This window comes from Molothrus aeneus, chromosome 15 (assembly GCF_037042795.1).
Source record: "Molothrus aeneus isolate 106 chromosome 15, BPBGC_Maene_1.0, whole genome shotgun sequence".
Lineage (NCBI taxonomy): Eukaryota > Metazoa > Chordata > Aves > Passeriformes > Icteridae > Molothrus > Molothrus aeneus.
In genome coordinates, this window is record NC_089660.1 from 9,761,504 (window position 1) to 9,779,195 (window position 17,692).

Consider the following 17,692-nt stretch of genomic DNA (forward strand, 5'->3'; position numbering starts at 1 on the left):
GATGTGTTCCCAAGCCTTGCTGCTGCAAAGCACCTGAGGGACAACACAGGATAATTTTGTGAAACTATTTACGTATAGTGGACACAAGCTGCAGCATCATCTGCCTCCCATCCACCCAGCCCTGCCAAGGCACCCCTCCCTGCAGACATTTGTTTTTTTGAACCCCTGGATGAGGCCAACATGAACTTATTCCATCAATGTCAGTGTTTCGGCAGTGATGATGTGCACACACCGAGCACTGCTAAGTTTCTGAATGAAGATGGAAGAACAAAACCGCAAGAGGAGTCAAACTGAGGCAGGGAGAGCAGGGCTTGTGCTGCCTGTGGGTGCCAGCTGCCCTGATGGAGCACAGGGGTACACCACTGAAGGAGAAGCTGTACTCACCCTCTCCAGGTCTTGCCTGAGGTGCATGAAGAGCTTTAAGCGTCGGTAGAGAACATCCTGCTCCTGCTGAGCCAAGTTGTCCACTTCATCCGTTTTTGGTGTCAGCAGTGGTTTGTTGGAGTTTGCTTTCCTCTTCAGCTTCCAGTACTGGTAGACAAAATCCACCAGCGATTCACTCAAGTCAAGGTTCTCTGCCACCTCTGAAGGCTTCACGAGCTCATAGAAGTCCTCCTCCAGCTGCTGGAGCTTCTGCTTCCGCAGCGTGACCTTCTCCAAGTCCAGCTGGGCTTGGTCGGGCTCTGTCCGCGCCTCCTCGGGCAACTTGGTGGCGCCAGTGCTGTGCTCAAGGCAGAAGGACTTGAACTTCACCTCATCATTGTCTGCAAGGATGGTCCTCATGTCCAGGTTGTGGTCGAAGGCGCAGGTGACGTGGAATGCGGTGACACAGGCAGGCATGGAGCACTGTGGGAGAGGGACAGGGCTCAGGGACAGCAATGAGGGGACACACAGCAATACAACAGGCGACTCGGGCACACCACAAACCCAGGGACAGCACCAGGGTGGCACCTGCCATGAAGTGATGGATGCTCCACCACAGGAATTCCTGATGGAGGAATGCCGGTATTGCCCCACTCACACAGACCCAAGGGCCCAAACACCATAAACACAAGCAGAAGAACCCAGGGCTCAAGAGGTGGCATTTTTCCACCTAATCTTCTTTAATCCACCTCTGTAATGGGCCCTGCTCAGCTCTCACCTACCACAACCAGAAGCTTCACATGGTTCTTCCAACAAGACATGTCAAAACCCAAAGAACAGCACGTGCCCATGGGATGCTCCAGGACTGTCAGTGGATTTGTCCTGATGGAGAAATGCTTACCTGTATTTCACCATCAAGCTACTCCCCCTCTGTCACCACATCTAAAGCCAGCATGCCATTTTTACAGGAAGCATACAGAACATGGCAAGGTTTAGGAGTGAACATGGGATCTAAGAAGCAGCCAATGCTCCTAAATGCCTTCCTCCTCAGGAAATTACACAGCCTCTAACTTGCTCCATTTAAAAAAGAAAGAAAAACGTAACTGGAGCAAAACATCACAAAACGAATGCTTTAGAACTTGTACGTTGGCTACAATGTTGTCAAAATTGCATCAGATCGATTTTTTTAATGATCTTCTGAACTTACCTCAGGCTTAAATTACTTTGGGCCCCACAGGCAATAAATCTCAGGCTGGTGTCCCACAGAGGAACTCCCACCAGCCAGTGCGTGCCCATGTCCATGTCAGCACCTTTTCCCCCTGCACTCATTAACTGTTTTTAATGGCTCAGAGTGTCAGGTAATTATTTCAACCATAATCCATAAGAAATCAGTCTATTCCAGCTGCTAATGACCAGTTAAACTGCAATAATGAGACCTTTTAAGTGGGCTATTACTGTAGGCACTACTTTGGGTTAATAGAAGGATTGTTCTTGTGGGGGATGAAGATGCACTTGTGGCCTGAAGGACCAGGTGGAGGCATGTGAAATTTCCTGAATGTTGATGACAAACCATTTAGTTTTACTGGGGCTCTGCTGCACCTTAATTTTAAAAAAGAAAAATATATTCTGGTAGTAGTGGAGGAACAGAAGTTTTACAGCTTTTTATCATTACCCCATCCATCAGCCCTGAATCCTGCTCAGGCACCCGGGGGCAAACTTTTGACGTTGCTGATTTTAGATATTTTCCTTTGATTTTTTTTTTCAGTCTGCTGGTACTCAAGAAGCTGCCAGGACCAAGAAAAGCATAGGCAAGCATTGTCCAAATCCTTCACTTCCAGAGCTCTCCAGGCCCTGCTCCAAAGCCTCAGAGAGCAGTGGGAAGAGCTGGATGCAGCTCTGGCTGTACCAGCATGGCCCGGGCAGAAATGCTGGGCACTAACTCCCGCAGGCACCACAAGCAAGCAGATTATGAACTCCAACACCATGTTCATCCTGTTTAAAAATGGCCATTTGGTCCTAATTTCAGTCTGAAATTGCTCACAAAAATATCTGGTAACTTGCAAAACTCAACTCCTTCTGCTGTGCTGCTGGCACTCGCTTGGAGCCTGGCACGGTGAGGGACCCACTAATGCTCCCTGTGCCAGCTCAGGGCACTCACCACCACAGTGGGCAGAAGGTGCCTGCCCTGCCACCCTGGCCTTCCCCTGGGACAAGCCCTGTCACACCACACACACAGCTGAAGCACCAGCTCTGTTCCCAAGTATTTATTTTTGGCAACGAAGGAGGGACAGAGGGAGCCCAGCCTGACTTGCAGCTTCCAGATTTACTCAGGGCAGTCAGTATATCACATGCTGGCTTTTAAAGCACACACAGTGCTGTCCCTTCCCTTCTGTTTCTGCCACCAGTGCTAAAAACAGCATTAACAACACGCCCATGTCTTCTGCCAGGACAGTGTCCTGCTACCAGGAATGACCATCACTCCACCTTAGGAATAAAGCAAATCCAGTGACACTCATTCTGGATCTCTCTACTCCAACAGATGGCAAGCAGCACTTGTCAGAAACTGTGCCCAAAATGCAAACAGAAAATAATTAGGCAGTTCAGCTGACAGGGCAACAAAGAAAGATACCTGGTTGGCTACAGCCACTGAGGGACCCTGGATAAACTAACAATAAAAACATATTGATCCACCCCAGAATGGCGCTGGAATGGAGCCACTTGTGGCAGGAGGGAGGGATCTGCCACACAGAACGAACCAGGCTCAAAGACTGGAGCAGTCCCTGCTTCATTATTGATTGTGCCTCATTATCTTACAGCACCTTCCATTCAAGCACTTCAGCACACTTTGCTTATCCAGGCAAATCCATTCCCAAATAAAATTCTGAGAGAGAGAGAGAGAGAGAGAGAGGGTAAAAACTGCCCCAGAGATTTAACACAGGCTCCTAATTAGTCCTAAAATCATTCTTACTGGGAAGAAACAGAGATGATTTGAGTTGCCAAGGTCACTCAAACAGAAGTTCAGCAGCTTGCAGTGGTGCTCTGCTGCAGTTTGGGGCTGAGGGGAAGGAAGCAGCTCCTCCAAAGACCTGTGAGGGGAGCTCAGGAAGGAAAAATTAATTACCGGTGCTGAACACTGGCCAAGCCATCAGACACAACACTTCTGCATCCTTAAAAATCTACCATGTGATTTTTCATGACCACAGATGGTCTGGAGCCTGGTAGAGCTTCTCAGCTAAAAATGGCAATTTCAGCCTCACAGACTCCTCAGGGCACGATGAGGGGCAGAGGACGGATGGGGCTGGGGCAGCACACCCTGCTCTTATCCCTGGTGCCACGTGCTGCCTTCTCAGGACTACAGGCAGAAGAGCTTTGGGAACCACCAGTTATCCCAGGGGATGAGGACCAGGGGCATTGATTGCTTAAGGGGAGGGGGTGGCAGTGGGCAGAGAAGTGATGATGAATGGGGGAAGTGATGGAGGACATTTCCAAGGGCTTTTTCTCCAAAAAGTGACAGCAAAAAGAAAGCTGGAAGATGATGACTTCTTTGGAGAAGCTTGCCAACAACCAAGAGAGCCCTGGCATTCTCTGCTGCCTTGGTGAGCTCCTCCAGTCACTCTGACAAGCAAGGAGGAGTCCCAAAAAAGCATGGTCAGGACTCAGGCTGCACCAGAGCCTGGCTCCTGGCACTCTCTTTTCCATCTCAGAAATGCAAACAAGAAAATTCCTCCTGCATTCTGAGCTCTCTGGCATCTCCTGATGTCTGACCACACGAACCACCATGAAGTAATGACTTCCCCTGAACAGGACTCAGGCAAAGGGTGTCTCCAGAGCTGCATCCCTGCACAGCATCCAGTACTTTAGGCTCAGTCACAGCCACGCTGAGTTACACTGGGCTCAGAGCTCTGTACCAGAGAGCAGGGGTTGAGTCACATGCAGCAGCAAAGCCAAAGGCATGGACAGCAGCAGAGAGCCCTTTCTCAGGCTCCTCTGAGTTTCTTTTCCTTTTGATGGTCAAATTTGGATAGGGGAAAAAAACACCTCCACACACAGAGGTCCCTACAAAGACTTCTCATGTTTGTCTCTGCAAATGTGGCTGAGGTGGGTGTTTGCTCAAGCTGCAGTGCTGCCTCTGAGATACCCTGCTTGGATGACAGTCTTCTACTCCTCCAGCCTGCCCCCCAGATTTCACCTTCACAAAAACCTCTTGACCACTTGGAAAACCCTCTCCTGGAAGCAGCTTCCTTCTTTCCACAGACCTGCCCACCTGCAGCACCTGACTGCTGCTGCCAGCAACAAACACCCAGTGCTTTTGCAGAAAACAACATCCTCCTTTCAGAGCTGGGTCACAAACCCAAAGTGCTGACAAGGGTAGATCCCACCTGTACAAACAGGCACTAGCAAAAATATGCTCCATAAAATATGCTCCACAAAATATGCTCCATAAACATAAGCTTTCAAAACAGAGCTCTGTACCATGGATGAGTACAGAGCGTATTTATTTACCTATGGGTGTTAATTTACCCCATAAATCTTTACATAAAGGCACTGCCTGCTTTTTTGTCACTTCTCCCCCTTTTCCTTGAAGCAAAACCATCCTGCACATGGCAGGGTGGCCTTGGCAAATGCCCCAGCGGCAATCTCATGAAAACTTACAAACCACGAGCTGCCAGCACATGAGGCAGCAAGGCTCCTGTTCTGTCTCAGGTGACCTTTAATGCAAATCCATTCAGTTCTCAGGATCTCACAGCTCCTGAGAGATGGCACTAAGAGGATGAAGCCTGAGAGACACTGAATTCTTTTTGATGCTGCCAAGCCTGTTTGCTTCCTTCCCTGCCCCTCTGTTCTTTGAAAGCAGTTGCCATTCTGACACAGTATCTCCATCTGGCAGGGTGAATAAGCACCCAGAGCCATCAAAAAAAAATGAGTCAATGCGACAGATTTAAAGAAGTATTGTGAGATTTCATTTCAAAGTATGGGGATTACTTTTAAATAGCTGCCTTTAAGGTATTAAAGCCAAGATGACAGCACAAACACAGCTCAGCACTGCAGAGCTCCTATCCCTGCTGTCCTTCTGCCACCAGCCAGCAGCTCCTGGTCCATGGTCACTGCTGCAAACACCAACTACCTGCAGCTCCTGCTGAGGTACCAGAGCTGATCACTTGGGGTCAGGACACATCCCTAAACATCTCTAAATTTTTCAAAGCTTAATGGCTATTCTCTGGGACCACCAAGACATCACACTGGCCAAGCAGGTGGAAGGAGGGGGAATCATGGGGCTCGGCAGGGGTCCCTAAAAATAGAGATCATGGTGTGGGAAGCTATGTCCCACTTTTGCAAAAGAAAAGCCTGGAGAATCCTGCTTTCTATCTGAAAACAGAATTTCTGCCTCTCCTGTTGTGGGGAGGGCAGGCAATCAGGTATCTGCAGTGGTTTGTTTAGTTGTGGCACATCAGAAAATGTGGAAATGTAATACATGGTAAGTACTTTATTCTCCCAGCCAGCAGGTCAGTGAGGACTATCCAACCCTGGTGCACCCTGATATCCCCACAACCGAAAGGCTGACCCCCTGAGGTTTGTGAAATACTTGTGTTAGGTATCCCATGAGCATCTCACTTTCCTGGCAGCCTCACAAAGCCCTTCTCCTGGAGGTTTCAGATCTAAATCAAGGTCATTTGCAGTCCCAGTAATTAGTGTCACTACAGCAACACCATTGTGTTATGCAAATAAAGTTAATCTAGATTTCTAGCACTCGGTGCATTAAATGATTGCAAACAACATCTGATGATGCCTGACAGGCTCTTGTCATTAGGTTTACTCAGAACAGAAATAAGAGTCATTCAGACCTTGTCCTTCAGCATCTCAAGACTCTCCAGTGGCTAACACAGGTACAAGCTCAGAGCTCTGAGTTTCTCCAGTGCCAAGTCACGTACCTGAATGCATGTCCCAGTGCACTCCTTGCAGAGGCTGCAGGACAAAGCCCACCTGCTTGCTGGGATATGTGAGATCTTCGTAATGGGTTCCATTTTTTCAGGACATCCAATGCTAACCTGGCCACGAGACAGAACACAAGTGGTAAATATTGGATATGGTCACAAATCTCCTACAAGGGGGTGTCTGTGGCAGTCTGAATGAGGGATGGATTATATTTCTTATTCTTCAGGGTCAGCTGTAATCTGGAAAAAAACCAAAACCCCCCAAACCAGAAACAAATCTGGATGACAAAGAAAGAAAAATTTATGTTGGTTTTTCCTCCGCATGAATTCCTCATCTGAAGTGTATCTCAGATGGGCATACGAAATTAGCTTTACTCTGCTCAAAGGTATGCCCCTCCCTCTGTGGCCTTGCAGCCCAATTCTCTGCCCTCCTTTAATTAGCAGCTCCTTGGCTGCTAATTAAACACATGATAACTGCCCGGCGTTTTGGCTCTGGCACAGCCAAACCGCGTTTGTTATTTACACATTTGTTATTTACACCCTTAATGAACGCCCTGGGCTGAGACCTGAGGCCTCCCTGGGGTGCCCACCCAGGTGTCAGGGGAGGCTGGCAAAGCCCTTACTTCAGGTATCCATAAGGCACAGCTAACGTGGACCCATTTCGTCCCGCTGCGGGTGGGCTTCAGCGCTCCCCCCCTCTTGGGGCACAGCAGACACTTGGGCTGAACACCGAGGGCACAGGTCCTGCACAGCCAGCTCCCAATGGGCACCTTCAGGATGCCATAGCACGCCTGTGGAGACAGGAGGGACCAGGGTTAATCCAGCAGCCCAGGATGAACATCCTCCCAGACCTCCTCCCTCCCACCTTTCTCGCTGCTGCGGCATCCCAATAAACAGCAGACAGAGAGCTGAAGTTCTTCCTTGCTACCTTCCCTGTTTTCACATGGATGCTCATGGTGGATCAGTGTGTCCTGGGTGTTAATTAAAAGCCAAGTATAAAAATGTGCTGTGCACCATGCCAAGCACAACCTGGCCCCCCGCTGGGGGTGGGCAGAGCCCCCACCACAGACATCTGCCCGCTCATGTCCTGCCTGTTCCTGACCCATGATGATGGGAAAAGTCAGAAATGCTGTGCAGAGAAATCTTCTGAGGTCACTGAGGGCTGAAAAGCCACAAGCCCATGATTGAGAAAGTTGACCACACTGGTTAGAGACCCAGCACAGCCCAAAGGGGAAGCAAAAATAAATATGGAAAGGCAAAAAGGGGAAGCCAATAGTCATGAATGTAAATGAGATGGGAGGAACCAGAAAGGATAATAAATCTTAAGGATGACACATCTAAAGGGGGCACAGATAAGTCTCCAGCCAAGAGAGTGAGAAGTGAAGGACTTGGGCTCCCTGGAGCTCCCTGACCTGCTGTGGTAATGCAGGATACTGAGAAGCCAGTGTTTCATAAATATTTCTCTTCCGTGCTTGGGGAAGAGCCAAATGATAAGCTGTATCACATAATGATAAATACTTCCCACTTTTACCATGATTTATGACTGTATTAAACAGCTACTGCTAAAACTAGACAGTTTTTAACTGGCAGGTCCTGATAACTCACACTTAAAGGGTTTTCAGAGGGCGACACACTGCCTTGGGCACTAACACAGGGCTGTGTCCCTATTTAAAGCGAGGAGATGTAATTAATTCTACATCTGGCTGCTCTGACATCCCTGCAGAAGGCAAGCAGCCAGTGCTGACAAGGACCCCCAGCACTGGTAGCTGCAAATTGAGCCCAGGCATTCATCAGCTCCACTTCTTGATGTTTATCCCCAAAAAGAGCAGAGCAGCTTTTTCTCCTGCTGCTGCAGGTCACTGTCACAGCAAGTAACAGTGCAGTGGGTGGGGACAGGAACAGAGAAGGCACATGGAGATGTGTGAGCTTGGCAAAAGTTCATCATCGGTCTCTGCTGGCCCAGAAGACTACAACATGACTTTAGGTTGCCCCAAATCACAAACTGATAGTGGTTTCCAAGTGGAAAAAGCCATTTTGTGAACAGATTATTAGGACAACAAGGAATTAAGAGAGGAAATATTATTGCTCTAAGTCTACATGGTTCAAAGAGCCTTAACTCAGTGTTTCACCGTGCTTCCAAGTCTGATAGATAAATCATTTCTGGAACACAGTTTTATAAAACATGTGATTTATTACCAGGCAGGAATCAGCCTGGTATGTACTAGCAGCAGAATGAACTGGCAGACTCATCTCAAAATCCAGGGGAAAGCAGGAATTATGACCATCTCTAGCAGACTCATGGATCTTGGTTATTTATTTCTAGTGATTTTAAGAGTAGCTGAAGGTGCAATCCACTCCTGAGAAGGAAACACAAGTCTTCTGTCCCATACAAGGAGCAGCTCTAGAAACAAGGTGCATTATCAGCTAAACACACTCCTCCAAGTCCAGCAGCAGGCAGAAGGTGCTCCAGAAATATGAAGCCAGAGGAATGCTGAATAGGAGCAGCACAGCTATTTTTATTGCTGCATCTATTTGGGGTGCATCATCACTGAGAACAAGATGCCAAAAAACCAGGGAGGATGCCAAGACATAGACAAGCTTGGTGTGGTCCATGGAACAGAGGGTGGGTTCAGCCATGTGCCACACCAGGGAAAGGGAATTCAGTGATGACAGGCCCATGGCATGGTGGCTGCAAACTGGAGGTGGCTCATTCCCATGCTAAACAGGAGTGTGATGCTGTCGCTGTGAGAGCAAGGAACTGTGATTTAGCAGTGGGGGGCATGGCTCCACCTCGCTGACAATTTTAAGAGGACAACTGCATGTGCTTTCCAAAAGCTTCCCTTCATAGGAATTAATTAATAGCAAGCCTCATGGCCTGTGTCATGCAGATGAAGTGAGTACAGAGATATCACCTGGCACCATAACCCACCACCACGTGTCCTGAGCCCCTTCCCTGGGGATGCAGGAGGACAAGGCATGGCTCTGGTGAAGCCCATGGCACCAGCACCCGTTTGCCTGCAGGAAAGCATCATTCCCAGCAGGTTTTGGACGTGGTGCTGGCAAAGGCATGGTGCAGGTTAGATAACCATGATGCCATCTAACACCCTGCACTGTGGCTCTGCACTTCGTGGCTTAGGGTGTAAATTGGGGCAGAGAGTAAATCACAGGCAGCTTATGGGCTGCTATAGGGCTTAGGGCTGGACTTTGCTCCCTGAAAACAACTGAAAATCCCTCTTTTCTTTCAACAGCCTTGAAATCCAGGCTGCTGTGTCCCCTCCTGCAGCACTGGGGCTGCTGCTTTAAGTGGAGCCCACACGGTGCCACGGCTCCTCCTGAGTCCCTGCTGTGGCTCATGCAGCTCACAGCCTGACACTGCCACTTGGGCTTGTTAAAAAAGAGCCCAAGACAAAAAAATACCTCGAACCCAACCCTGAATCATTCTGGTATTTTGTGGAATCTGATTCACTGATGGAAACCATTCAAAACACCCACCACCCGCAACTATAGATATCTCCAGTGCTCTCCCACCTCCAGGAAGCACTGATGGAAAAGCTGCCCAAAAGATGAGCAAATGGCTCTCTTTAGAACTAAAAAAACCCAAAACTGCTCACACAGAGGGTGAAGCCCAGGTGCTGCTGCTGCCATCCCAGCACCACACAGCTTCCCCTTGAAGCCTAACCAGTAAAACCTCCCTGGGTCCACGAGGGACCCAGGAGACCCTCACGTGGCTGCCTTCCCCTTGTCAAGGTTTCCCCAAAAGCAGGAGGCCCACAGACTCCCCCCAGCAAGAGCCTGAAGCATTAGCACTCAATTCTAAAAATAAAATTATTTTCCTCCAGGCAGCAAAATAAAATGAAATCCCACGCTCACACAGTGGGGAAGCTGGGACAGAAACCCTGTGATGTGAGACTGCACTGGTGGAGCTGGAAGGTCCCACCACTCCCCAGACAAAGCAGAGGAGGAGGAGGAAGCTGGGGGGTCTGTGCAAGCCCACCCCTATGGTGAGCACAGGACTGCAGACCCACATCCCACCCAGCCACCAGCCAAGTCTTGCACACAGTGCTGGTCACATGAATGTGCTAAAGATCCCACTGGGGTTCCATAAAAACCATAAAGAAAAATAAGCATATTAAAGGACAAGGAGACAAAATAAAATAGCCCAGAGAGCAGAGAATAAGGAGGAAGGGGCACTTCAACCTCTGGTTGAGTGTTTCTGTGGGCACTTATAAATTCCTGGGAGTAAGAAAGTTGCCCCAAATCTCAGGTTGCCCCAAATCCATGGGACTTGGAGCAACCTGAGATGGTGAAGGTGTCCCTGGGTTTTCCTCTTTCTTGATGAAGGCTGGGGTTTCCCACCACTTCCTCAGCCACCATTTGTGGTGGAAACTGATCCTTCTCTTTTGGTTGCAAGGTGCTTTTGCCCTTCTCATTCCCTGAGAGTTCATTACTCCTTGACTGAAGCAGTGACAGCCACTGCATCCCTCACTCCTTCAGGAGACTGTGCCAGTAATAATTTCAATCTCTTTCATTTTCAGAGGTTTCAGCAAATTCAGATGGTAATGCTGGGAAGTATGAAGATAGAGGAGATAAGGTAAAATTTCCTGTAAGTTTCTATTTCCTTACTCCCAGATGGGGGTAAGGAAGTAAGAAAAGCAAATTTGCTGTCTGCCAGCTATCCAAGACCCCATTGCTGTCCCCACTCCTCTGGAGCTGCAAGGAAAGCTTACCAGGTGTCCAGAGCAGCCCAGGGGAAGGGATGGGCAGGGATGGGAGGAACCCAGAGGAGGAGGGTCTCAGGGCTTCTGCTGCTCAGAGTGACCCCAAGATGTGTTAGAAAGTCTTTTTTCCCAGCCTGGCGGTCAAAGAAGGAGTCAGAACTCTTCAGTTCTCATTCTCAAGGTTGCTTATTATTTCTTATCTATAAAATTCTTCCTCTGACCGCCTCAGGTCTGTCTGGCAGGCTGGGTTGAGGCACACTGGCAACCCTCAGGGGGGTGTTATCTTTTTATACTAAAAACTACATGTACATTGCTTACCATAACTTCCCAATACCTATCACCTATGTCAGACAGTGAGCTTCTACTCTAAACCAATCTAAAAGTGCCAGCATCACAGCAGAAGATGGAGGCCAAGAAGAAGAAGAAGGAGAAAGGCTGGACACATCCAGATTCCTCCGTCTTGCCTCCTGAACCCCCCGTTCTAAAAAATCCCAAAAAATCTATTTTTCACCCTGTCACCAACTATTATTCTACTTAAACTCTCTTGACTTACAATTCTTCATATAAAGGTTGGTAATTGTTTTTTTCTAAGGGCTAAATCAAAGGCACAGGGGTCTTGGGCTCTGTGCCAAGGTCTCTGAGCCCCCTGGGCAGGGTCTCGAGCCCTGCGGGGCAGCCAGAGGAATTTCCTGGGTTCTGACAGGAGGGTACCAGAGTGTGATGAGCAGAGCCACGCCCCAGGGCTCACCTGGTGCATGTGTCACAGAACACCATCTCAGTGCCATGCTCCCCCAAGGCTCACCTGGTGCACACAGACATTGCCCTTGTCACAGAACACCATCTCAGTGCTGCCATGCTCCCCCAGGGCTCACCTGGTGCACACAGACATTGCCCTTGTCACAGAACACCATCTCAGTGCTGCCATGCTCCCCCAGGGCTCACCTGGTGCACACAGACATTGCCCTTGCCACAGAACACCATCTCAGTGCTGCCATGCTCCCCCAGGGCTCACCTGGTGCACACAGACATTGCACTTGTCACAGAACACCATCTCGTTGCCGTCCTCCCCCTCGGGCGAGCGGCACACGTCGCACACCACGTCCTCGTCGTACTCGATGCCCAAGCCCTCCTCGGTCTCGATGGCCATGTTCATGTTCTCATAGCACATGGTCTCCAGCTCCTCCAGCACTCGCTCCAGGGTGGGCTCATCCAGCTCAGGCTTTTCTGCAAGGCAGAAGGCAGAGAGTGAAGGCAGAGCCACCAGAGCAGCTCCAGCACAGGCGCCCACCCGCCTTCGGGCAGTGTTTGGCCAGGGGCTGAGCATTTCAGATGGAAAGTCAAGAGCAAATCCACAGCCAGGGTGAAACGGCTGCTCCTACCTCGGGATGCAGTTTGTGTTTCATAGACAGTAACAAAATATTGCTGCTGGCTGAGAGGAAGGAAACCCATTCAGCTGAAGCAATGCGGATAATTGGGGCTGACAGTTTCAATGTTCAAGGAGACAAGTTTTGCAAAGATGCTTTCTGCAGAGAGGGCTCAGACAAGCTTTGGCAACAGAAAGTCAGTGCTTTAATTGTTAAGACTGAAAATTGACCATTTTAAGGCCAATTAAACAGAAATGTAAAACCAAAGCCAAAGGCAGAAACTGAGCATAAATGAGGGGGGGTTTTGGTGTTTGGGTTTATTGAAAGCAGGAGGTCAGACCCAGGTGGGTCTTTTATTCCCCCCACACCAGGATCTTTAATGGAGAGAGGCAGCAGAGATGCTTTACCAGAGCTTTCTCCACAGAGACAACTAGGAATGTAAGGTCAATCATCAGTGGAGGTTTTTTAGAGCAGCAACCTCTAGCAGAGAGATACCCAGCTGCCTTTAGACAGGACATGCTGCTGCCCTGTCCAAACCACCCAAAATGGTGCCACACAGAAGGCTTGTCCCAGAAGTGCTGCCTCCCACCTGCACACTAAGATCCTGGTGCCACAAATGCAATGTAAGGTCACTCCAGGCAAGGAAGAAAATCTGTCAGGAGCAGGGGTGAGGCTCTCCCTGAAGGGTCAGAGGCAGAGTTAAGCCCCCATCACACCCTGTCTCCCAAGAGCTTTATGTCATCAGAGGAGAAGGGACAGGGACAACAGAAGTACCAGCAGGATGCAATATAAAACAATTAGACTTTGTAGTTCATTACTGTGGATAGAAATATCCACAACTGGCCAGACAGTGGAGGAGCCTGACCCAAACTGCTGTCCACCCTCCTTGCTCCAAAGCAATGGAAGAAAATACCTCATTTGTAAGCAGAGACGAGAAAAAGGGCTTGAGAAAGAACCCATAAGGACCAGTTACTAATTAAATGTCCAGTGAAAATTCTGGCATCCTGGTCATCTCTCAAGCCACAGTGTGATGTCCCTGTTCTGGGCTGAACTCTGGGCTTCTCCAAAGCCCCAAGGGATGGGGTTGCAGGGGTCCCAGCACCTCTGGCTGGATGGGGCTGGCAGAGGCTGCATCTTTCCCCCCATAGCCACTGATCAAGTGAAAAAACTCTGTCAAGGGGGAAAGCACCACGTAGGCGAGCTCAGCAAGCAAACACACCATTGTCTGCCTTTTTAAGCTCTTCCCCAATGTTTCACTGGCACGGTTTCCCTTGGCTTGACAAGTCCCTGCAAACATCCAGCCTGGCATTTTACATGTCTATGTCGAGTCTGAGATACCATCTAAGACAGACAACACTGCTCCCTATCACAGCCCTTGCAGGAGCTGGGGCTGCTGTGCTGCAGCGTGCCAAGGAACCTGCTGATACCTGCTGGATTCCACAGCAGCCTGGAGATAGGTGTGGGATCTGAGCCCCAGGCTGGCACAGGCTGCCTGGGGCCTCTGCAGCTCAGCAATGTGAAGCATCCTGCACTAGCACAGCGAGTTCTGAGCACCAGGGCTGGGATGGAGCCACCATCTTGCTCTTGGCACCGCTCCTGCTGGATGTCATGGAAACATGGAAGGGTTGAGATTGGAAGGGACCTTAAAGATCTTCCTGTTCCAGCCTCTCTTCCACGGGCAGGGACAAATTCCAGTAGACCAGGTTGCTCCAAGCCCTGTCCAAGTGTTTGCTTCAACACTTGCAGCCACAGCTTCTCTGGGTAACCTGTGCCAGGGCCTCCCAACCCTCACAGGGAAAAAATTATTTCCAGTATCTAATCTAAATCAATTCTCTTTTAACTCAAAGCCATCCGCCCTTGTCCTGTCATTGCCTGCATGTTACAGAGAAAGTCAGAGTGTTATTTTTGCCTTAATGGAGTCCCTTTACAAACACACCACCCGAGGTGCACTTGCTCAACATGACTTTATGTGAGTATTAAACCAGTCCAACAAGAACATCCTCCTCTTGGTCAGGGTTTCAACTCCCCATCTGTGAGTATGAGCCTGAGCACCAGAGTGCCAGTCTGGAGTTATCCATTTCTCCCAACACTTCAGGCTCTGCTCTTCTGGAAAGCAAAATGATCGTCAAGGTGTTCCCAGTGCTTTTCCCCACACACTTTCCAGAGCTGCCCTGTGCTCATGGGAGAGGGCAGGCAGAGAGCTGACAGCTGCAGGCAGCATGAGGAAGGAAAGGGAGGGGGTTTTCCACAGGAATCACAAACTCAACCTTGCCCAGGGTCAGGATCATGCTGGCATTGCCACCGTTCCACTTCACCTCGAGTGGAAAGAAGCAGCACCCATCCCACCTCCCAAATTTTCCACCATCGCCTGCCTAACCCTGGGGAGAAAGTTCATGCTGATCCCAAAACTCCTGCCAGAGGAAGGGCAGAGGCAGAGGGAGAGCAGTGCCTCGGTGGGGTTCCCCCATCAGCCTCTGTGGCATGCAGCTATTGCAGCCCTAGATGGGAGTATGGATATCACACACACACACACACACACACACACACACACAGAGGCACTCTCCCACTCCATTTAGGTGTAATTACATCAGGAATGTGTTTGCCAAGCCTCATCCCAAACACCTCGGAGCTCATTGAATTGACAATTGCACTTGATGGGGATGAAGCGATTAATCGTTTGTGAAACACTAAACAATGGGGCCTGGGGGTGAAATGCTTTTTCCATTTGTGCTCGATTTATCTCCTTCTGTATCACATGAAGTTTGTGCTACTAAACTGCATTCATAAAATTGTCATCTTTCTGGCTGCAAAAGCTCTCTCTTTATTGATCGTGGCCAGCTAAACAGCAAACAAAAAATCCTCCACCAAAGCACTCCCTGTGTGCACATGCACAAGTGACACTATTATTGTCCCCAGAGAAGGAAAGCAAAGACAGACAACTGATCTTGGCTACTATTAACAATCCAGTGATGTCCACATTTGGGACCATCCCCAGGCCAGTGGACTCTACCTGCTGACCAAGCGAACAGTATTTTCACCTGGTTAAGGTGTGCCAAGGTCTTAGAAAAGAAAACAAAGTTATTCTGAGCCCCCACAGAAGACAGCAGTGATAGCCATAAACTTCTTCAGAGTTTGTCTGGAGAGAGGCAGGCAGAGGTGAGGTTTCAATCCTGTGCCAATATAATCCCTGGCTATTTAGCTCAAAACACTGACACAGGAGGAGAATGTCCCATCACCCCTTCCAGGAGGCCACCCACACCCTTTCCCCATTAACAGGGAGCTCATTAACCATGATGGGCTTTGATGTGGCCACCCAGCCTCCCTGGAACACCCCAGTATTGCCCCACAGTGGGGAGGGCTGTAATCCAGGGAATGCTGCCTCCCACGGCACCTCAGAGGAGAAACTCTGTCCCGTTTGGTTTGCACAGGGCAGGATGCTGCAGGGCAGCACCTTCCCAGCTAAAGGAGGCACCTGAAAATGGGGCTGGCTTCAGAAATGGAAGAGAAGAAGTGACAGATAACTATGCACTACAGGAGGTCTCCAGATCTGATTCATGAAAAGGAAACATGAAAGAACTTTGCTCCAAGCAAAAAAGTCATCCCTGTGTGTCTGTGTCAGGGTCTGCTGTGATCCCTGCAGCTCCACAGCATCCCCATCACCCCAGGGGCTCCCAGCTCCACACAGCTCCGCCCTTACAGCGCCCACACAGCACCTGAAACACGGAATTTAACCCTCTGTCCCAAAGGAACTGGGGTTACTGGGCTGGCCCTGCAGGCACAGTGCCAGGCTGGGGACAAGCACCAGGCACATTCCTTCACACAACGCCGCCCTCCTTACAATTATTCCTCTAATATCGTAATTTATGTGGCATGAAGGAGCAATATTCTTCTGCTAAATGAATTCTCAGCTGCTCCTTGTCGTGGTGTGAGCCAACTCACTGCGAGGGGAGGAAAAAAATAGCTGGAGAGCCACCTTTCACAAAATAGAGACCTATTTCTGACTGAACTGTGCTCCACTAATATCAATTTACTGAAACAATAAATCCTTTCCCCCTGTGGAGAATACCTGGAGATGGAAACAGCTCATGAACAAACAGCTATCAGGACTGCAGGCTGTGCCATTCACTGATTCACAGACTATAAACCTGGGAGTCCACTTTTCAGGAAATTTATATATATATAAGAAGTAAAATTACTGCTTTTTAAAAGTATAATTAAAAATGGAAAGCAATTGTGAGATGATGTAGGCTTGTCTCTGACTATCTTTGAAAACGTGAAGCGAAACAATGACAGGTCCCTGATGGGATGGGGTGTTCACACATGGTACAGGGACCACACACTCCAGCAATCTCCTTCCAGCTCGCCCCAGGCAAGCCACTTCAAACCTGTCTGCTTTGTCACCTGTGGGGACACCAGCCACCCTGCCCCGGGCCGAGTGCCCCCCTGGGCATCCTTCAGGGACATCAGGGGATGACAGCCAACCACCTGAGCACCACACCAGACCACCTGGGACTCCCAGAGCCACCTCCTGCAGCCACACAGCCCTTGGACGATGCAGCAATTGCACATTCATCTTTTATCAGTGTTATTTATAAACAGACCCGGCACGTAAAGCGTGACCCACACACAAACAGTGAACTGAGCATCCACGGTGAAGCCTCCAGACATTTTGTTACAAACACAGCCTGCTAATGTACTTAAAAGATTTACAGGAACCAATTATCACCCTTTCTGCCACCCACCGACATCAATTATTGCTCAAATTTAAGATGATGACAAAATGTTTCAGAAGGCACTTTAGAAGCTGCTGCCTCTCTGCAGCGATGCTTGGCTCTGACAGGGCTGTCCTGGAGCACTCCTGATGAAAGCCTCCTCACCTCATCAGCAGCAAAGCTGGAGTACTGCTGCAAACTACTGCAATTACTGCCAGGAATTTATGGAAACAGCAAAACAGCGACTTGATGTAAAAACTGATTGTGCTGAAAATGTGGAGGGAAAACGTCTTAAGGGTCTCCCACTGATCTCCAACCCTGCTAATCTATACATTAATACATCACATACAAACAATTAATACATTCATTTACACGTGGTATTGATTATCTGTATCTCTGAGGAGATAAACAAGCTCAGATCCAGAGGCCTGTGGTGTTTTACAGCGGGGAATGGCTTCAAACAGACAGAGGGCAGGGTGAGATGGGTATTAGGAAGAAATTCTTCCCTGTGAGGGTGGTGAGGCCCTGGCACAGGTTGCCCAGAGAAGCTGTGGCTGCCCCATCCCTGGAAGTGTCCAAGGCCAGGTTGGATGGGGTTTGGA

The 17,692-nt window shown here is 49.3% G+C and overlaps 1 protein-coding gene across 1 annotated transcript in view; it reads right to left on the reverse strand.

The window, feature by feature from the left end:
• Positions 1–17,692, reverse strand: part of JADE2 (jade family PHD finger 2) — a 72,464-nt gene that overhangs the window by 14,769 nt on the left and 40,003 nt on the right. The window contains 4 exon segments of the mRNA XM_066560475.1: positions 385–846; positions 6,294–6,410; positions 6,920–7,087; positions 12,027–12,238. Coding sequence (XP_066416572.1) covers positions 385–846; positions 6,294–6,410; positions 6,920–7,087; positions 12,027–12,238 — 959 coding nt within the window.